Consider the following 21,112-nt stretch of genomic DNA (forward strand, 5'->3'; position numbering starts at 1 on the left):
TATTTTTAGTAGAGACGGGGTTTCGGGGTTTCACCATGTTGGCCAGGCTGGTCTCGAACTCCTGACCTCAGGTGGTCCACCTACCTCGGCCTCCCAAAGTGCTGAGATTACAGGCGTGAGCCACCTTGCCCGGCCTAATTTTTGTATTTTTAGTAGAGATGGGGTTTCACCACGTTGGTCAGGCTGGTCTGAAACTTCTGACCTCAGGTGATCCACCTGCCTTGGCCTCCCAAAGTGCTGGGATTACAGGCATGAGCCACCTCACCCGGCCTAATTTTTGTATTTTTAGTAGAGATGGGGTTTTACCATATTGGTCAGGCTGGTCTCAAACTTCTGACCTCAGGTGATCCACCTGCCTCGGCCTCCCAAAGTGCTGGGATTACAGGCATGAGCCACCGTGTCCGGCTGTACTGTGCATTTTTTTAAAAAAGGATCGGCTGCTTTGTGGACAAGGGGCTGTGGAGCAGACACAATGACAGACCAGATGAGAGGCCATTACAATAGTCCAGTGGTTAGAATCCGCAGCCCTCAGTCTGGTAGGTAATGATGGTATTTGTTTCCAAATATATTAAATGTACATGTGAACTTCTTATTTTTTAGGAAAGTCGTGACAAGCGCTACCTAATCCAGAAACTAACAGAAGCCCAAAGGGACATGAGGAACTAACTAGACTGAGCGTGAAGATGGTGCTGCCTGTTGCTTCTAAGCTGACCTAGTGATTCTGCTGAGCCTACAGAGTCTACCTGGGTTTTGAGTGGACATTTAAAAATATATTTTTCTTGAGTTTAGGCTTTTCCATATGTGCAGCTGTGTTTACCTAACCCAGCCCTTAATTAGGGCTTCAGTGACTTAGAAAAGCAGGGGAAACCCAAGCCTTTGCCTGCAGACCGGCCACTCTGTGACAACTCTACCAAAAACCAACAAGCCATTCCAGCTTTTACAAGAATGAAAGAGCGGAGACGGTAGTTTAGTATTTGAGCCACGAGTTTATGTGCACAAGTGTTTTGGGATGTGGACTGAAGCTCAGCCTGTTAATCAGACCAGCCCATGAGTGTATAACAAACAGAATTGGAGGCTGGTTTCTTAAACACATACGTCCACATTTTTTAGGGTTGTTTTCCTGTGCTTACAATTTTTAATGCATGTGCCTTTATTTCACAAAACATGTGGCTGGGCGCAGTGGCTCACGCCTGTTATCCCAACACTTTGGGAGGCCGAGGCAGGCGGATCACCTGAGTTGGGGAGTTCAAGACCAGCCTGACCAACGTGGAGAAACTCCGTCTCCACTAAAATACAAAATTAGCTGGGTGTGGTGGCACATGCCTGTAATATCAGCTACTCAGGAGGCTGAGGCAGGAGAATTGCTTGAACCCAGGAGGTGGAGTTTGCAGTGAGCTGAGATCGCACCATTGCACTCCAGCCTGGGCAAAAAGAGCAAAACTCTGCCTAAAAAAAAAAATGTAGAATATCTCTTAAGATTTCTGTTATGGTAAAAACCATATGCAATAAATACCTCATTGTAAGCTTACCCAAAATTGATAGATGTCAACCTTTTAACAGAAGAACAGAAGTTTAAGTTATTGTTTAATGTAATCAGTTTTCATTTTAATATCTTTGAAATCTTTTTCAAAGGACTGTAGTTTTGTAATGGACTTTTCAAGCCTTCCTTCCATTGTTTTTCTTCCGTTCACTGGCTCCACACGTTTCCTGGGGAGTAGCCTGGAATTTAAAGTTGGGTGCAGGTTTTAGAAAGCTGTTGCTTTCTAAAACAATAATTATTGTTAACAATTATTGTTAATTATTGTTAACAATAATTCTCCCGGCCATCTCCACTCCACTACTCAAAAATGCCTGAATCCTTGCTCAGAGGAGCAAAGGTATCTTCTCGTCCCTTTCTTACAGCCATTTTCTTGCTTTTCCACAAAGATATTATTTAAAGTGGAATATTTTTGTAACTGGGATACCAATGAGCTTTTCGGTCTTTTCCTGACTTGGTAAGGTTTATGGGTTTCTAAATCTAATAACTACAGCCATACCACCCTGAAAATGCCTGATCTCGTCTAAATCTAATAACTGGTGTCATGGAATTTTGAGTAACCAAAGATTCATTCCAGTCTCACTTAAAAAAATAAATTCTGCTGGGCACAGTGGCTCATGCCTGCAATCCCAAAACTTTGGGAGTCCAAGGCGGGCAGATCACTTGAAGTCAGAAGTTTGAGACCAGCCTGGTCAACGTGGCAAGACCCCGTCTCTACTAAAAGTACAAAAATTAGCCAGGCATGGTGGCGTGTGCCTGTAATCCCAGCTACTTGGGAGGCTGAGGCATGAGAATCACTTGAACCTGGGAGGTGAAGGCTGCAGTGAGCGAGACCGTGCCACTGTACTCCAGCCTAGGTGACAGAGGGAGACCCTATCTCAAAAAAAAAGATAGGTGAAAAGAAAAAAAAAGTTGTAATTGTAAACATTTCTGCCCAGTGCCTTTATATTTATATAACATTTTCACTGTGACCAGACTTGATGATATTCAAGTTTTCTATTTGTGTGTGTGTGTGTGTGTGTGTGATGAACACAACGAAAACGTACTGTGTTTTTTTTCCTATTATAAAAGTGATACTGAAATATGCTAATTAATATATTAATTTTAGTTAAATGCTGCTAATATGCATACCTCTTACTTGAAGGTTTTTAATATGTTTTGATAACTTTAATAACTTCAGTTGATGTCTGTATAATTTTTAAAGTGCAGCTCTCTCTAACAAATGTGCCTTACAACTCCTGATTAAACGGCGTCTTGAAGGTTTTAAAATGTGATCGTGTATACTGGAATTCAAAGAGGCTTCTTGTCAGCAGTCAAGTGATGATGGAAAACTGTAACAGTTTGTAAAGTTCCTCTTTGCTTTTTCCTAAAATGAGAGAGAAGAAAGAAGTGTTTAATGTAGTCCTCAGATGAGTGCTTTTAAAGCTCCTTGGCTCTGTCGAAGCCAAGGAGGGTGTATGTGTGTAACTGCCCAACTGGTTCATTTTGCCCGCTGCCTGGATACAGCCCATTCATCAAGACAGAGGAATTGCAGCAGAGGAATTGCAACAGAGAAAGCGTTTGATACATGCAGAGCTGGCTAAACAGGAGACCAGAATATTATTATTACTCAAATCAGTCTCCCTGAAATTTTGGAAACTGGGTTTTCCTGTGTGTGTGTTTTCTCTCTGTGTGTGTGTGTGTGTGTGTGTGTGTGTGTTTGAGACGATGTCTTGCTCTTGTTGCCTAGGCAGGAGTGCAGTGGGGTGATATTGGCTCACCGCAACCTACACCTCCCAGGTTCAAGCGATTTTCCTGCCTCGGGCTCCCGAGTAGCTGGGATTACAGGTATGCGCCACTACACCCAGCTAATTTTGTATTTTTAGTAGAGACGGGGTTTCTCCATGTTGGTCAGGCTGCTCTCAAACTCCTGACCTCAGGTGGTCTGCCTGCCTCGGCCTGCCAAAGTGCTGAGATTACAGGCGTGAGCCACCGTGCCCGGCTGTGTTTTTTTTTTTTTTTTTTTAAATATGTAGTCTCTATTGCCCAGGCTAGAGTGCAGTGGCGTGATCTCGGCTCACTGCAAGCTCTGCCTCCCGGGTTCACCATTCTCCTGCCTCAGCCTCCCGAGTAGCTGGGACTACAGGCACCCACCACCATGCCCGGCTAATTTTTTGTATTTTTAATATAGACGGGGTTTCATCAGGATGGTCTCGATCTCCTGACCTCATGATCTGCCCGCCTCGACCTCCCAAAGTGCTGGGATTACAGGCGTGAGCCACCGTGCCCGGCCGTGTTTTTTTTTTTTTTTTTTGAGATGTAGTCTCACTCTATTGCCCAGGCTGGAGTGCAGTAGTGCGATCTCAGCTCACTGAAACCTGGGTTCAAGTGATTCTCCTGCCTCAGCCTCCCAAGTAGCTGGGACTACAAGTGTGCGCCACCATGCCCAGCTAATTTTTGTACTTTTAGTAGAGATGGGGTTTTGCCCTGTTGGCCAGGCTGGTCTTGAACTGCTGACCTCAAGTGATTCTTCCACTTCGGCCTCCCAAAGTCTGGGATTACAGGGGTGAGCCTCCGTGCCTGGCTGAAACTAGTTTTTTTAATGGATAATTTGGTGGGTAGGGGGATGGAATTAGGGAATAGTGTGCATTTTTGTTTTTTAAATTTTGTTTTGCCATTATAAAAATACTTGTTTTTTATAGCAAATACAGAGAACATCAAAAGCAACAGAGAAAAAAACCTAAAAAGCACCATTTATGGGCACCCACTGTTAATCTTGGCAAAATTCCTTTTAAGATAGAAAGTACAGAGGGAGGGAAAAAGAAGGAAAGAACTTTGGTATTCTAATTTCTTTTTCACTTAATATGTGTTTTCTTGAACAATCTAAAGATAGTGTTTTCTCCTGTTATTAAAAGCTCTTTACAAACATTTCAATGGGCTACATAACATCATACAGTTGGATTTTTTTTTTTTTTTTTTTTGAGCCAGAGTCTAGGTCTATCACCCAGTCTGGAGTGCAGTAGTGTGATCATGGCTCAGTGCAGCCTCAACCTCCTGGGCTCAAGTGATCCTTTTAGCCTCACAAGTAGGTGGGATCAGAGGCACACACCACCATGCCTGACTAATTTTTAAAATTTTTTGTAGAGATGGAATCTCACTGTGTTGCCCAGGCTGGTCTTGAACTCCTGGGCTCAAGTGATCCTCTCGCCTCAGTCTCCCAAAGTGTTGGGATTACAGGCGTGAGCCACTACACTCGGACATAATGTTTTGATATTCAATTGTTGCTTAACATTTTGTTTCCAAATTTTCCCAGTAATAAATAATGGGCACATCTATAAATCTTTGTTAACATTTTTTCTCCTTAGAAACAGAGACCTAGGCCAGGCGTGGCGGCTCACGCCTATAATCCCAGCACTTTGGGAGGACAAGGTGGGAGGATCACTTGAGGTCAGGAATTTGAGAGCAGCCTGGCCAACACAGCGAAACCCAGTCTCAGCTGGGCATGGTGGTGTGTGTACCTGTAATCCGATCTACTTGGGAGGCTGAGGCAGGAGAATCGCTTGAACCCGGGAGGCAGAGGTTCCAGTGAGCCAAGGTCTCCCCACTGCAATCCAGCCTGTGCGACAGAGTGAAGCTCCATTTAAAAAGAACAAAAACAAAAAACAAAACAAAAACGAAACAGAGACCTAGAAGTGGTATTACAGCAAAGGTTTTGAACATTTTAAGGCTTTTGAGCGCCAGATTCAGACACTCAGTAGTTTTACATGAGAGTGCTACAACATCCTCACTAAGTAGTATTTGGGTTCATCATAATTTTAAATTATTTTGGTGTGTCAATTTGAACACTAGAGTGATATAAAAACTAAAAACTGGAATTCAATAATTTTACAATTGTATTCCATCTTAAAATATTTTATGGTAAACTTGGATAAAGTATATAAATAATCCAAGGGTGTAAAGTAGAAAGTGAAAGCTCCCTTCTCCCAGTTCCAGCCCCCTGATGTTGCCAATATTAAACGTTGTATATCCTTGCAGACATGCATCTTTGATTTTTGCCCTCATGTACATTACTCATTTAAAAATTATTTCGTTGAGTAGATTCCTAAAAGTAAGACTGCTGTACTATATGATCTTTTTAAAGTATGTTGCTAAATTTCCCCTCCCTTCTCAAAAAATTCCAATTTGCACAAATATACATGCATACATGCACACAATACATTAAGGTGGATACCAAGGATAAAACATGTTCTCTGTAGAAAAATCTGAAAATAGAGAAAAGACCGGGAAGAAGTTTAAAGTTGGCTTTCAGCCCACCAATAGAGATAACACTATATAACACGATTAACCATGTGGTGCATGTAATTTATATATACATATAATTTTATTTATTTATTTATTTTTCAGACAGGGCCCAGGCTAGAGTGCAGTGGCAGAATCACGGCTGACTGCAGCCTCGAGCTACCGGGCTCAAGCTATCCCCCCACCTCAGCCTCCCGAGTACCTGGGACTACAGGTGTGCTCCACCATACCCGGCTAATTTTTAAAATTATTTGTAGAGGCGGGGTCTCGCTATGTTGCCCAGGCTTACTATTTTAAAGTAGATGTAGGATACAAATAAAAAGAAATCTCCTTCCACGTAGGTAAAGCAGGAAATACCGTGCCTTGTTAATAAGTAATTCCCTCATGATCCTTTTTCCCAGGAACTTGGGTGAGAAATCATAACCTTGTCCTGATCTTTTTAAACAGCAATTTAGCATTTTCATCTCCCTGGCAACCCAAGGCGCCTTGGCTTCCTTGGTCTTCCGAGTGATTGACAGTGACCCCACCCAATATAATCTTTTTTTTGTCGTATCTAACCAATCTAACCCCTAGCGCAGAGCTAGGGGGCGTTCCCACCGGTGCGCGGGCGAGCTGAGCCTTCCTTACGTCTGCTGTGCGTCATCAGTCCGAGCCAAGGACACTATTGGCCAGTTCCGTTCAACGAAGTGGTTGCTTTTTCAGTCCCGGCAATGAGTTGCGCCGGGGTGGCGGCGGCTCCCTGCCTTTGGCGGCTGCGGCCGGGGGCCCGGCGGTCCCTCTCAGGTAAAAGGAGGCGCGCAGTCACAGTCCTGCGCCGGGCTAGCGAGCTAGGGAATTTTCGCTTGAGGTTTGGGTCGAAGAGGTCACGGGGGAGAGGTTCGTAACGTCACAGGCCTGCGACGGAGCGCGACTGCGTGACTTCGGCCTCCGGGGCGCTGGCGGGCGGGGCGGGGCCTGTAGTCAGCGGCGAGAGTGACAGGAGGACAGGGGTTGTTTCGGCAGTGACGCCTGGGGAGTGACGCAATTGCACCCCTGTGCAGTGATGTCACGGCAGGTGCGGCCAGCGTTCCGAGTCGAGGACAGTTGGCGACACTGAAAATTCAGCGTTTCCGGGAGTCTCTCTCTTTGTAGTCTTTGCCCAGGGCCTTGCCAGGCAAAGGGTAGCCCGACGACCAGCAGCCTCCGCTACTTCTGGGCGCTCGCTAGAAATACAGATTCTCGGACCCCACCCCGACCTACTTGGTCGGTATCTGTGATCTGTGAACAGGACTTTTAGGTGATTTGCATGCACTGTAAACTGAAAGCCATCAGTGTAGTAGAAGGAGCATCGAATTTAGAGTAGAGAGACATGGTTTTGGACCCTGGTTCCTGCTTTCCTTGTTTCATCTGTGCTGCCCCAGAAAATTGTCATGAGCCCGGGCGCGGTGGCTCCGGCCTATAATTTCAGCATTTTGGGAGGCCGAGGCTGGAGGATCACCTGAGGTCAGGAGTTTGAGACCAGCCTGGCCAACATGGTGAAACCCCGCCTCTACTAAAAATACAAAAATTTGCCAGGCGTGATGGCAGGTGCCTGTAATCCCAGCTACTCAGGAGGCTGAGACAGGAGAATCGCTTGAACCCGGGAGGCAGAGATTGCGTTGAGGCGAGATTGCACCACTGCACTGCAACCTGGGCGTCAGAGCGAGACTTTGTCTCCCCCGCGCAAAAAAAAAAAAAAAAAAAATTTCATGAAGTCGTTTTCTCAACGTTAAATTACCGTGTACCACTTTCGGGATTTTTGCCTAATGGCAGTATTGCTTGAACTTTTGATTACTAGATGGGTTTTTTTGTATAGCTATGTCCCATTTAAAAATTAAATTAATTTCCTTGAAACAAAATCTTTATGGTGAATGGGAAGCCAGTGCCACTTGCCACAAATGGATGAGTAATCATTAAAAAAAAAAACAAACAAATTAAAAAGTTATGAAATTGTATTAAATACTGTCTGTTACAAAGGGGAAATTAGCAAGTGTTGGGAAAGTGTTAAGGCTATACCAGCTGTAAATGGAGTTATCTTCCTTAATGAAAGAGATTGCAAGAGAATTTAAAAGAGTACCCCTTACTACATAGGGTTATTTGCTGCATATCCATAAGCCACTTAATATTTTGTAGGTACCACACTGGCATGTTTCACACTTTGGGAAAATATGGACATAAAGTGATGCATTTGAGAGCTAGCACCGAGCCTCAATTTTATTTTAAAGTATATGGTAATGCAGGCAAAACTCCGAGGGTTGTTGAATGTGAATTTTAATGCTGCTCTGTTCAGCCAGTGAGCATAACAGAATAAGACTCATTTCTGTTTATAAAGTTACTTTGCTTCTTATATCTTATTTTATCCTCATAACTCAGTAAGAAAATTTTATTATTGTATGTTTTCCTTTAAAAAGGAAAGAGCCTGATTATTGCCTTTTTTTTTTTTTGAGTCAGAGTCTTGCTTTGTTGCCCAGGCTGGAGTGCCGTGGTACGATCTCAGCTCACTGCAACCTCCGCCTCCTGGGTTCAAGTGATTCTCCTGCCTCAGACTCCCGAGTAGCTGAGGCTGCATGCATGCACCACCACGCCTGGCTAATTTTTGAATTTTTGGTAGAGACGGGGTTTCGCCATGATGACCAGGCTGGTCTCGAACTCCTGACCTCAAGTGATTCTCCCTCCTTGGCTTCCCAAAGTGCTGGGATTACAGGCGTGAGTCGCCGCACTCAGCCAATGATTACTGCCAATTTTATATGTAAGAAATGTCGATCCTGATTTTCCCAAGGCTAGTGTTAGAGATGGTACACATGTTTTATGTTTCTTTTTTTCTTTTTTTGAGACAGAGTCTAACTCTGTCACCCAGGCTGGAGTGTAATGGTATGATCTCAGCTCACTGCAGCCTTTGCCTACTGGGTTCAAGTGATTGTTCTGCCTCAGCCTCCTGAGTAGCTGGGACTACAGGCGCGTGCCACGATGCCTGGCTAATTTTTATATTTTTAGTAGAGATGGGGTTTCACCATTTTGGCCAGGCTGGTCTTGAACTCCTGGTCTCAAGCAATCCACCTGCCTCAGCTTCCCAAAGTGCTGGGATTACAGGCATGAGCCACCACACCCGGCCTATGCAGTCTCTTTAGTCAGATATGCTCAGTGACATGGAGGGGATCATGGCGAGGAGTAGACCAAAGCTGGGTCACTATGCTTCAGAACTTAGGTCCACGCTTCTTTGTTAAAAGTGTGACATTTACAGCCCCATCTGGTAGAAGATTTCGAGTTCAGAGCCACCCCAAATTTCACCAGCCCACCTCACTACCTTGTGTCCAAGGCACTCAAGCCTTTGTCATGAAAGAACCATAGATGTATCCAAGATGAATTTTTTCCACATATTCGCTGGCTGTTGAAGTTAGCCTAAGTGAAAAGAAGTTTGCATAAAAGACATGGTAGTCACGGCTAAGAGCCCTAAAACATTACAAAGTGATACCAATGCTGTCTGGGCATTGTGGCTCACGCCTGTAATCCCAGCACTTTGGGAAGCCAAGGTGGGAGGATTGCTTGAGCTCAGGAGTTCGAGACCAGCCTGGGCAACATGGTGAAACCCCGTCTCTACTAAAAATATAAAAATGTAGCTGGGCATGGTGGCACCTGCCTGTAGTCCTAGCTACTCTGGAGTCCTAGCTGCTCTAGAGGCTGAAACAGGAGAATTGCCTGAGTCTGAAAGGTGGAGTTTGCAGTGAGCCAAGATCGCACCTCTGTCTCCAGCCTGGGCGATACAGTCAGAGTCTGTCTCAAAAAAAAAAAAAAAAAAAAAAAAAAAAAAGTGATACCAGTGCAGATCGAAGCTACCATTACAAACTGAATGACCCTTAGGTCTCTATTTTCCGTATCTGCAAAATGAGGTGAATACACCTTATACACCTAAGAATGCTGCAAAACTCCTCTCTGGCAGGGAAAAAAACCTTTTGAGTTACTCTAATATAAGACTCAGAGAATATAATTAAGGTGTTAAGGTTAGGAGATTTATTTTTAAAGATAAAATATAATCTGTCATGAAGAATTTACATTTTGAAGATGAGAGTTCATTTGAATTGATTTTGGAGCATAATGAAGTGAAATCTAGGCTCCAAGGCTAGTCTCAAAATCGAATACCCAACAGTGTGGGGTTATTAATTTTTTTTCTGTTTTTTTTTGTTTGTTTGTTTTTGTTTTTAGACAGAGTCTCACTCTGTTGCCCAGGCTGGAGTGCAGTGGCACGATCTTGGCTCACTGCAATCTCTGCCTCCCGGTTTCAGGCTATTCTCCTGCCTCAGCCTCTCCAGGAGCTGGGATTAAAGGCACATGCCAACACACCCAGCTAATTTTTGTATTTTTGGTAGAGATGGGGTTTCACCATGTTGGCGAAGCTGGTCTCAAACTCCAGACCTCAGGTGATCCATTCTCCTTGGCTTCCCAAAGTGTTAGGATTACAGGCGTGAGCCACCGCACCCGGACAGGTGTGGATTTTAAGAGAACTTAGTCTGTGGTTCTCAGCCTTGGCTGAAGAGAAGGCTTATGCACAGAGCTTCTAAACAATATCAGTTCAGAGAGCCCCCTCCCAGAGGTTGATTGGGGAAGAGCACGGTGTTTTTGAAAGCTCTATATGGGCCTCTCCTGTACAGCCTGGGCTGGGGTGAAGCGGGCCAGAGGGTTGGTGAACTGGAGAACCATGCTCATCTAGAAGCGGTTGCCATGTTAACTGCCTGGTAAGAAGGTAGGCTCAGCGTTTCCAGATCTTCATACGCTTAAAGTGAAACCAGAAATCCAGATCTTTAGGGAAAATCCTCTGTTTTAACACTGTAGGTTAAACAGAGTCCATTTATGGGCACACCTGGCCCATGGGGAGCTGATTTGTGACCTCCATCCCAAAGTGCCCTTTCTTCTGTCTGTAAAAGGAACATCTGGATTTTACCTGAGTGTAACGAAGAATAAACACTTGCATTTCAGCTTATGGAAGAAGAATCAGTGTCAGATTTCGCAGTTCAGGAATGACTTTAGACAATATCAATCGGGCAGCTGTGGATCGAATAATCCGGGTGGATCATGCAGGCGAATATGGAGCAAACCGCATCTATGCCGGGCAGATGGCCGTCCTGGGTCGGACCAGCGTCGGGCCAGTCATTCAGGTGGGTGCTTCTTCATCTCCCTCACCCTGGTCTACTGAATGGGCAGATCCAAAGGCCTTCAAGTAATGAATCATGGGAGGTCAGGCGTTCCCTAGGGAGATGCCATTGTCTCCAGGAGAGCGAAGGTTGGTTCTTGGTGGAGAGATGGGGAGCAAAAAGCTTATTGTTCTTTTTATGGATAAAGCACAGAGAGACATCTAGTACATAGACAGGTATGCGGTATATCTTTGGTATCAGTACTCCATGGCGGGGGCAGGCAGTAATGAAAAAAGGTTAAGAATCGCTCAGCACAGCAGTCAACTGTGCTGAAAGGTTGCAGCCCTGCCCCCCACCGTGCCAGAGAGATATTGTACCCCAAGAGGCTATGGGAGGACCTGGAATTTGTAGTTACACAGACCTGGTTCACATTTTGGCTCTCTCCCACCTCCTACCTGTGTGACCTTGAGGATGGCACAGGACTTCTCTGGGTTTCCATTTCCGTATCTGCAAAATGGCCTCATAATGGCCTGGGTTTGGGTAAGGAACTGGGTCTGGCCCATAAAGGTCAAGTTAGTACAAGTTAAATGGCCTGCCCTGAACCGTTGGGCAAGCTACTTAGCCTCTCTGTGCTTCAGTTTGTTGTGTATACTGGGGCAGTCATAGTGTGTCCTTCACAGGGATTGTGTGGATTGAATGAATTGCTTGCATGAAGCTATTTGACAGCCCCTGGCATTTAGGACGTGCCATCTAAGTGTTAGCTGCAGCTAGCATTCTCCCTTTTTCCTCTGATGTAAATAGTATTCAGGGCCGGATGTGGTGGCTCACGCCTGTAATCCCAGCACTTTGGGAGGCCGAGGCCGATGGATCGCTTGAGCCCAGGAGTTTGAGACCAGCTTGGGCAATGTGATGAGACCCCGTCTCTACAAAAAATACAAAAATTAGCTGGGTGCAATGGCTCACACCTGTAATCCCAGCACTTTGGGAAGCTGTGGCGGGTGGATCACCTGAGGTTAGGAGTTTGAGATCAGCCTGGCCAACAAGGCAAAACCCCGTCTCTACTAAAAATACAAAACAAATCAGCCAGGCATGGTGGTGCATGCCTGTAGTCCCAGCTGCTTGGGAGGCTGAGGCAAGAGAATCACTTGAACCTGGGAGGCAGAGGTTGCAGCGAGCTGAGATTGCACCACTGCACTCCAGCCTGGGCAACAGAGTGAGACTCCGTCTCAAAAAAACAAAAAAAAACAAAAAAAACCGCACACACACCACAAAATTAGCCAGGTGTAGTAGCATGTGACTGTAATCCCAGCTAATTTGAGAGGCCGAGGTGGGAGGATCGCTTGAGCCTGGAGGTTGAGGCTGCGGTGAGCCATGAGCTTGCTAACTGCACTACAGTCTGGGTGACAGAGTGAGACCCTGTCTGGAAACAAACAAACCACAACAACAACAAGATGATACTATTCTAGTAATCTGGAAGGAAATTACACAACAGCCAATGTTCTGCCTTCCTGATTTTGAAATGGGTTAAACATGTCATTTCTTATGTGTGTAGACCCTTGTCATTTACTGGGTACATTGTGGGCCTGAGAGACTTCTGCTGCAACCATGGCTCATGGCAGTCTTACCTGGAATTGAGATAATAGACTGTTTTGTATTCTTGGTGCTCTCTTCTCTTTGTCACAGATTCCTTTAGTCTGATGTTTTACTGTTTCCATTGATGTTTTGAGGGGAATGGGGGAGACAGCAGTTCCATCATTTTCTCCGTTTCTGCTTTGCTCCCTGTATGCCGCTTGGATGAGTGGGAAGCCTCTATGGAATGCTTGCATGTCTTTATTTTTATGTTTCTTGCAGAAAATGTGGGATCAAGAAAAGGATCATTTGAAAAAGTTCAATGAGTTGATGGTTACGTTCAGGGTCCGGCCGACAGTTCTGATGCCCTTGTGGAACGTGCTGGGGTTTGCACTGGGTACGTGTCTCTCTAGAAGAGCTTATGCAAGCTTGGGGATCTAGGATGATTAAATCCTTCAGGTATCATGTTCACAATTCTTGCTGTGTCCTCTTATGACCTCATTCTGTTTACTTCATATTTTTCCGAGGTTAAATTGACTGCCTTTTTTTGTGTGTGGCTTAAATTTATTTAAGATAGAATCTTAATGTCAGTACTTTAAAAAAAAAGGCCGGGCACGATGGCTCACACCTGTAATCCCAGCACTTTGGGAGGCCGAGGCGGGCAGATCATGAGGTCAGGAGTTCGAGACCAGCCTGAACAACATGGTGAAACCCCCGACTCTATTAAAAATACAAAAATTAGCCGGGCGTGGTGGTGCGTGCCTGTAATCCCAGCTACTTGGGAGGCTGAGGCCAGAGAATCGCTTGAACCTGGGAGCTGGAGGTTGCAGTGAGCCAAGATTGGCCCACTGCACTCCAGCGTGGGTGACAGAGCGACACTCTGTCTCAAAAAAAAAAAAAACAAAAAACAAAAAAAAAACCAAACCAGAGCCAGGGTTTCACTCTGTTGCCCAGGCTGGAGTACAGTGGTATAGTCATAGCTCACTGAAACCTCAAACTCTTGGGTTCAAGTGATCCTCCCACCTAAGCCTCTGAGCCTGAGTAGCTTGGACTACTGGTGCATGCCACCATGCACAGCTCTATTTTTTTTGTAGAGATGGGGTCTCGTTATGTTACCTAGGCTGGTCTCAAACTGCTGGCCTCAAGCCATCTTCCCTCTCTGGCCTCCCCGAAGTGCTAGGATTACAGGCGTGAGGCACTGCACCTGGCCTAATGTCAGTATTATAAATAGAAAATACAGTAAAAATAAACAACAGAGAAAAAAAGCTAGTAGAATTCAGTTGCAGCCAAATACTCTTCCCTGACAAAGATTCTCAACCTGAGATCTGTTCACTCTTTTAAAAAATGGAGAAGAATAAATGGTATAAAAGATCAAAGATATACTCACCCCGAATGCTGACTTTCTCTTGGCCATGGTCAGGATAAAACAGCATTGAAAAGAGAATGGTTTTTCTTACTGTGTAATTCCAGGTTTAACACTGGGATCCAGTGTCTCCTAAAACAGTGGTTCTCCCTCAGGGTGAGTTTGTCCCCCTGATGAGGACACGTGGCAATACCTAGGGACATATTTTTTTTTGAGATGGAGTCTTGTTCTGTCACCCACACTGGAGTGCAGTGGCGCGATCTTGGCTCACTGCAACCTCCACCTCCCGGCTTCAAGCAATTTTCCTGCCTCAGCCTCCCAAGTAGCTGGGATTACAGGCGCCCACCACCACACTGACTAATTTTTGTATTTTTAGTAGAGACGGTTTCACCATATTAGCCAGGTTGGTCTCGAACTCCTGACCTCAGGTGATCCGCCTGCCTCGGCCTCCCAAAGTGCTGGGACTATAGGCGTGATCCATTGTGCCCAGCCCTCGGGACAGTTTTGGTTGTCAAAACTTAGTTGGCACTGCTGGCATCTAGTTGGTAGAGGTCAGAGATGCAGTTAAATATCCCACCATGCATGAGACAGCCCCTGTCACAAAGAATGACCCGGCCCGATGTCTGGTGCAGAGGTTGAGAAGCCCTGGCCACAGATGGTCTCCATTACCGGTCATATCTGTCTCTTACTTTTCTGGTCTGGGTTTAACAATCCCAGGGGCGGGGACCGCCTTGCTCGGGAAGGAAGGTGCCATGGCCTGCACCGTGGCGGTGGAAGAGAGCATAGCACATCACTACAACAACCAGATCAGGACGCTGATGGAGGAGGACCCTGAAAAATACGAGGAACTTCTTCAGGTATTTATCCGTGCTCTAGAACGGGGCTGCTCAAGGAGGAAAAGGGCAGATAGCAATCGGGTAAGAGGAAAACATATTAGAGATTGTTAGGGGATGATGGGGGTTTAGAGGCTCAGGTCAGTGCCTCAGTTTAAAGGTGAGCAAACTGAGGAACAGAGAGGTGAACCCATCTGCCCTGGCCATACAGCACAGACAGAGCTGGGACTAGAACCCTTGTCTCCTTTGTCTTTTTTCTTTTTATTTAGAGATGAGGTCTTGCTCTGTTGCCCAGGCTGGAGTACAGTGGCACAGTCATAGCTCACTGCATCTTCAAACTCTTGGGTTCAAGTGATCCTCCTGCCTCAGCCTCCTGAGTAGCTATGGGACTGCATACATAGCCACCACTCACAGCTAATTTTTTTTTTTTTTTTTTTTTTTAAGAGATGGGGTCTCACTATGTTTTCCAGGCTGGTCTTGAATTTCTGAGCTCCAGTAGTCCTCTCTCCTCAGCTTCCCAAAGTGCTAGAATTATAGGCATGAGCCACCACATCCGGCCAGAACCCTTGTCTCTTGAGCCCTGTCCTGTTCACTTATTTATTTTTAATTTTTTAAATTTTTTGTAGGGACAGTCTCTCTCTATGTTGTCCAGATTGGTCTTGAGCTCCTGGGCTCAAGTGATTCTCCTGCCTCGGCCTCCCAAAGTGCTGAGATTACAGGTGTGAGCCACACCACCTGGTGCTGTTCACTTTTTTTTTTTTTTTTTTCTTGAGATGGAGTCTCACTTTGTCCCTGAGGCTGGAGTGCAGTGGTCTCCGCCTGCACTGCAGCCTCCGCCTCCTGGGTTCCAGCGATTCTCCTGCCTCAGCGTCTCAGGTAGCTGGGATTACAGACATGCACCACCACGCCCAGCTAATTTTTGTATTTTTAGTAGAGACGGGGTTTCACCATGTTGGCCAGGCTGGTCTGGAACTCCTGACCTCAGGTGATCTTCCTGCCTTGGCCTCCTAAAGTGCTGGGATTACAGGCGTGAGCCACCGCGCCCGGCCCACTTCTTTATCATTGGTAGATTCTGAGCAGATGCTGTGAGCAGGAACCCTTTAGAATGAATAAATGAATAGATATCCTGAGATAATTTTCCACAGCAAATAAGGGAACTGTTTAGTTTTTTAGAGTCTAAATCTGAGGTTGGCAAACTATGGCCTGTGGCCAGCCACCTGTTTCTTTAAATAAACTTTTATTGGAACACAAGCATGTCCATTTGTTTGCATGTCTCCGGCTGCTTTTCTGGTTACAGTGGCAGAGTTGGGTAGTTGCAACAAAGTATTTACTCTCTGGCCCTTTAGAGGAAAAGCTGGCCTCCCTGTCTTAGGCCATAATAAGAGGCTTTAGCCTCCAAAATGAAATGGAACAGCAGGAGAGTTGGAAGGCTAACTTGCTTTGGTGTCTTTTTATTTAACCAGCTGATAAAGAAATTTCGGGATGAAGAGCTTGAGCACCATGACATAGGCCTCGACCATGATGCAGAATTGGTAGGGCCCTACTGTTACCTGTTCTGCTTTGGGACTCCTTATTTGGGAGGCTGAAGGGGCAGGAGGTTTCTGTTGCCAGAAAAATACATTTTAAAGTGACAGCGAAAGGGAGAGAAAACCAATGACGTTGCTTTGACAAAAAGCAAGCAAACGCATTATTGCTCCAGATTGGGAATCTCCTTTCTTGCTTTATCCCTTCTCCTTTTCCCCAGAAGCTTTTTTTTTTTTTTTTTTTTTCCAGACACAGTCTCACTCTGTCTCCCATGCTGGAGTGCAGTGGTGCAGTCTTAGCTCACTGCAGCCTCCTCCTTCCAGGTTCAAGCAATTCTGCCTCAGCCTCCCGAGTAGCTGGGATGACAGGTGCGTGCCACCATGCCCGGCTAATTTTTGTATTTTTTATTTTTAGTAGAGACCGAGTTTTCACAATGTTGGCCAGGCTGGTCTTGAACTCCTGACCTCAGGTGAGCTGCCCGCCTTGGCCTCCCAGGAGCTTCTTTTCCTTTCCTGTGAGAATCTGGATGACTCCAATGCTTTGGCAGTAGTAGCAGAGGCATTCCGACCTTTTGAATAGCTTTCTTTGAAACTAAAATAAATTGTTCCTTAGATCTATTTCTTATCCAGAGAAATCCAAAGCCTGCCCTGCCAGCCCTGAATCTTACAACCAAAAATGAGCACATAACATGTTTCTTTGTTTGCTTATTGTTTTTAACAGGCTCCAGCCTATGCTGTCCTGAAGAGCATTATCCAGGCCGGATGCAGAGTGGCGATATATTTATCAGAAAGATTATAAAGTGTGTCCAGTTTTGCCTGTCTATAAAAGATGATAGTCATTTACCAAGTGACATTTGCAGAGAAACAAGTGTACAGTTATTGTACTTTTGTACAATGTGAATTTTGTTAATAAATTATAAGGTTTGTTTTGTTTTTTTTTTTTAAACTCTGCAGTGTTGATTTTTCTCTGGGTTGTTTTTTCTGCCATGAGACCAACAGGTCACCAGCCTTGTTCAAGTTACAGCAAACGAAGCTGGGCCTTGTTTGGTCTCATACTTAATTTTCTTCTATATACATGTTTTTCTTTTACATGCATATATATGTATTTTATTTTATTTTATTTTATTTGGAGACAGGGCCTCGCTCTTTTGTCCAGGCCGGGTCACAACTCACTGCAGCCTAGACCTCCCAGCCTCAAGCTATCCACCCACCTCAGCCTTCCAAGTAGCTGGGACTACAGGTGTGCACCACCACAGCTGGCTAATTGTATTTTTTTATAGAGGCGAAGTCTCACTATGTCGCCAGGCTGGACTCTAACTCCTGGGCTCAGTGATCCTCCCGTTTCAACTTCCCAAAGTGCTGGGATTACAGGTGTGAGCCACTTCACCAGGCCCATTTTCTCCTAAAACATCAAGGACAAATCATTAATAATGTAACAGGAATCTTTAGGAGAAAAAACAATTTGGTTTACTGATAACAAAAGATAATTGGAAACATGAGAGTATTTGAGATTGGCCAAGCAGAACTATGAAATCCATCAAGTAAGTCAAAGATCATCGTTTCTGTTTTGAATTGTGGGTGATAATGGGTGGGAGAGTGCTACAGTGTGTGTGTCTGTGTCTCCCTAGAATTCATACGATGAAATCTTCACTCTCAAGTTGATAGAAGGTGGGGCCCTTGGGAAGTGTGAGGTCATGAGAGTGGAGCCCTCATGAATGGGATTAGTGCCTTATGAAAGGCCCTAGAGAGATACCTCATCCTCTCCACAGTGTGAGACTTCAAGGGGAAGTGTGAGACTTCTCTGAGGAAGCAGACCCTTCACAGGCAAAATCAACCAGCACTTTGATCACGGACTTCCCAGCCTCTAGGACTGTGAGCAATAAATGTTTGATGTTTAGAAGCCACCCAGACTGTGGTATTTTGTTATAGCAGCCTGAACAGACTAAGACGGGGGTGTTGCTTCCATCAAAGAATGTACTAAGTTGTGGATTATTTGTGAAATTGAATTACAATCTTTTCCTTAAGGTCTTTTACCACCTACCCCCCCCCCAAAAAAAAACCCCAAAACTGACTCAAAATTTCATACTTTAATGAAATATTTTATAATTTGCAAATTTTTAAGTAATTTATGAAAAACCTAGATCAGTGGATCTCCTCTCTGGCTGCCCATTAGAATGTCCTGTGGAGATTAAACTTTTTTTTTTCAGTTTATGGACCAAGAGTTTTGATTTATTTAGGGTGGAGTTCAGGATCAGAATGGTTTCAGAAGCTCCCAGGTGATTCTGGTGTGAGTTGGAGCTGCAAGCCCCTGAGCTAGATTATAAGATGCTTCTGGGAAAGAACCACATTTTAGGAATTTGCTTCCCACCCAGTGCCCTGCATTTAATCAGCACCTGATGACTTGGCAGGACTTGCCTCACCAGGGTCTGGCTTTGAAGGGTAGTGGACACCAGGATCATTTGGATTAATCCTCTGCCACCTCTCTCTTTTCCTCAACCAAGAGTGAATTTATGTAATTGAGTGAAAGTCTACGAATCATAATTGTAATAAATTAAGGCTGGGCATTTGTTTGAAATTAGATAGGATAAAGCCAAAGGTTTGAACAAATTGTGGATGGTTTGTGAAAATTAATCTTACAAAATAAATGCTCTGTGTGAACACGTTGATTAAATTTAAAAGGGTATTATTTGGTTTTTCTGTAAATTGAACCTTGAAATAAAAGCACAACAAGGTTTTCTTAAGGCACTGATCTGCTCTTTAACAAGAATTTGTAAAGGGTTATAAAAGGTTTACAAGAATCTCACCTCATGGTCAAGCTAGTTAAGATTGGATAGATTTATCTATAAGGTATTATTAAAAATTGGGGATGACATTAATAGTAGACTGATGCAAGGATGAAATTTGACTCTGTCTTGAACAAGATTTTTATGTAATAGTAAAGGATAATGAAAGATTTTTGTTTGCCTTGCAAATAAACTACCAAAAAAAGAAGGGAAAGGCAAGAGACAAATTGTTTGGAAAGTTGTCTTCCCTTTTAATGAGTAAAGGTTTTGTGCTTTTTAAAAAAGTTTTTGAGTCATCATTTTGGCTAATGATAACCTGGAATTCTATTTTATAATATCAAGTGTTTTAAACCTTTAACATGTTCAGTAGGCTTCCCCAAATCAAACTTTAGCTTCAAGATTGTCTTTTTTGACCCCTAACTTTTGGATGCCATAGAAGGCCCCTGGATTATTTGACATGTTTAATTACATGGGATTGCCAAAATAAAAATAATGTGTAATCTTATTCAGGTTACATTTTAGTGAATAACATTAATATATATATTAATATATGTTCCAAAATTGTATAAGATTTCTAAAATTCTAATATCTGAGTATATGATATCAATTATAATTAGGGTTATTATGTTAAGTTATTGTAAACCACAGAAATAACGAAATTTCTTTGTCAATCGTGTTTTTGACTGTGACTGTCTAAAGACATCTTGTGATTCACAGACAATCGTAGTCTTGTTTTGATCCTCTTCAAAAGGTGGTTTATAATCAGCTGTAGAACTTAGGTGCTATTAAATGCATATTTCCAATATCTTTAGATTGTGATATTAGAATAAAGGAAAAACATTCAGGACTCATGAAGAGCTGAAATATTCATGAATATCAAGCAGAACAAGAGTTAACTGAATGGGCTGAACTAATAGAAGACATGTAATCTGTTTAACTTTTTGCTTAAAACTTTGCTGATGTTTTGTTTTTCAGAGTCAAGAAAACTTTTATTTTGAGCTATTTACAGCTTTTAACAATTGAGTAAGGTATACTCCTGTGAACAAAATTTGGAGCGTATTTGTTCCTCTGCTGGTTTCTCTAGAATTCAGAAACTATTTGTGAGTATTCTTATGGCAATGTAGTTATTTGCATAAGTGCAACAAGAATCCATTTTCTTTTGCAACAGGACACAATTGGAGAAACTGGTTGTTTTACCAGTTTCTGATAGAAGGGTGTGCTTCCCTTTAAGGAATCAAGCTTGACTTGCAGAGCCAAAAACAAGGAGAAACTGGCCTCATACCTTGTCTACACAGTCCTTGTACAGGGCTCCTAACCTGTGATGAGTAAAGAATGTCACTTTCTAACAGGTCCAGGAGCCCCAAGTTATCTTGGGACCTCAAGAAGAGAGGAATTTACCCAACTCATAGGTATTTGAGGGTACAAACCCATTGCTGGGCTTGACTTTAAAAAGTCTTTTCTGATATTCCTTATGGAACAGAATTCCATCAGAGCCAATTTTAAAAGCATATGTGAAAAATAATTATTCTTGCCGTACTTTATGCAAATAATCAGGCCAAGTATAAGACTAAAGTTTATTTTGCAAACAATCCTATTATGATTTGTTTTTAACAAAAATGAAGACTGGAGAGAGAAAAATTGTTTCCAAACTTATCACACTTGTCATTAACTTCTAGTTTTATTAGTTGTTTTTAAGTTTTTATCTGTATTTTAGACTAACCCTACTTATTCTGTGAACCAACCAGTGATCTCTGGCTGAAGCTCAGAAGAAACAAGGGATGGTTAATATAGAAATCTGGATCAATATTCTAGTTCTGGGCAGCTGTCCTTCAAATCCTGCCAGGTGATAGGGGTTAAATGAGGTGCCCATAACCTGGAGGTTTCTTTGGGAAAATAAGACCAGGGAAGCTAACCAAAGCCAAGCTCCATGCACCCAAATTTTAGCAGACATCACTCTAGCCACAAGTTACCTGGGCGTGTTGGCAGCCTCAGGATTTTTGGGCTGTCGTTACCCCTTGTTTTGTTTTGATACATGTCTTCTAATAACCTGGTTTGTCTCTTCTCACCTAGAGGTCATCAAAC

The 21,112-nt window shown here is 43.8% G+C and overlaps 2 protein-coding genes and 1 long non-coding RNA gene across 9 annotated transcripts in view; 2 read left to right on the forward strand and 1 right to left on the reverse strand.

The window, feature by feature from the left end:
* Positions 1 to 2,806, forward strand: part of TMC7 (transmembrane channel like 7) — a 97,755-nt gene extending 94,949 nt beyond the window's left edge. For all 4 annotated transcript variants that reach the window (XM_031002965.3, XM_055365357.2, XM_063700001.1 and 1 more), the window contains one exon: positions 601 to 2,806. In XM_031002965.3, coding sequence (XP_030858825.1) covers positions 601 to 666 — 66 coding nt within the window. In that variant the 3' untranslated portion in view covers positions 667 to 2,806. The remainder of the gene's footprint in view (positions 1 to 600) is intronic.
* On the reverse strand, positions 1,632 to 6,546 carry LOC129527581 (uncharacterized). The gene is made up of 4 exons (XR_008672569.2): positions 6,413 to 6,546; positions 5,035 to 5,132; positions 2,669 to 2,903; positions 1,632 to 1,719 (listed from the first exon to the last, which is right to left on the reverse strand). It is a non-coding gene; the product is annotated as an uncharacterized lncRNA (long non-coding RNA).
* Positions 6,451 to 18,988, forward strand: COQ7 (coenzyme Q7, hydroxylase). Of its 4 annotated transcripts, none has more exons than XM_004057278.5 (6): positions 6,451 to 6,598; positions 10,805 to 10,983; positions 12,811 to 12,925; positions 14,609 to 14,748; positions 16,188 to 16,256; positions 16,969 to 18,988. In XM_004057278.5, the coding sequence occupies exons 1-6, from the start codon at positions 6,526 to 6,528 to the stop codon at positions 17,044 to 17,046; spliced, it is 654 nt and encodes a 217-aa protein (XP_004057326.2). In that variant the 5' UTR covers positions 6,451 to 6,525; the 3' UTR covers positions 17,047 to 18,988. The 4 variants fall into 4 exon arrangements, with proteins under 4 accessions (XP_004057326.2, XP_004057327.2, XP_018868303.1 ...); XM_004057279.5 differs by lacking the exon at positions 6,451 to 6,598 and adding an exon at positions 6,776 to 6,869; XM_019012758.4 differs by lacking the exon at positions 6,451 to 6,598 and adding an exon at positions 6,878 to 7,057.
* The last annotated feature ends 2,124 nt before the right edge of the window (positions 18,989 to 21,112 follow it).

Source organism: Gorilla gorilla, chromosome 18 (assembly GCF_029281585.2).
Source record: "Gorilla gorilla gorilla isolate KB3781 chromosome 18, NHGRI_mGorGor1-v2.1_pri, whole genome shotgun sequence".
In the NCBI taxonomy this organism is placed as follows: domain Eukaryota; kingdom Metazoa; phylum Chordata; class Mammalia; order Primates; family Hominidae; genus Gorilla; species Gorilla gorilla.

Coding starts and splice junctions, on each gene's coding strand:
- COQ7 (XM_004057278.5), top strand. CDS start 6,526: ATGAGTTGCGCCGGGGTGGCGGCGGCTCCCTGCCTTTGGCGGCTGCGG. Junction 10,984..12,810: donor GCGTCGGGCCAGTCATTCAG/GTGGGTGCTTCT, acceptor TGTTTCTTGCAG/AAAATGTGGGATCAAGAAAA. Junction 14,749..16,187: donor AATACGAGGAACTTCTTCAG/GTATTTATCCGT, acceptor TTATTTAACCAG/CTGATAAAGAAATTTCGGGA.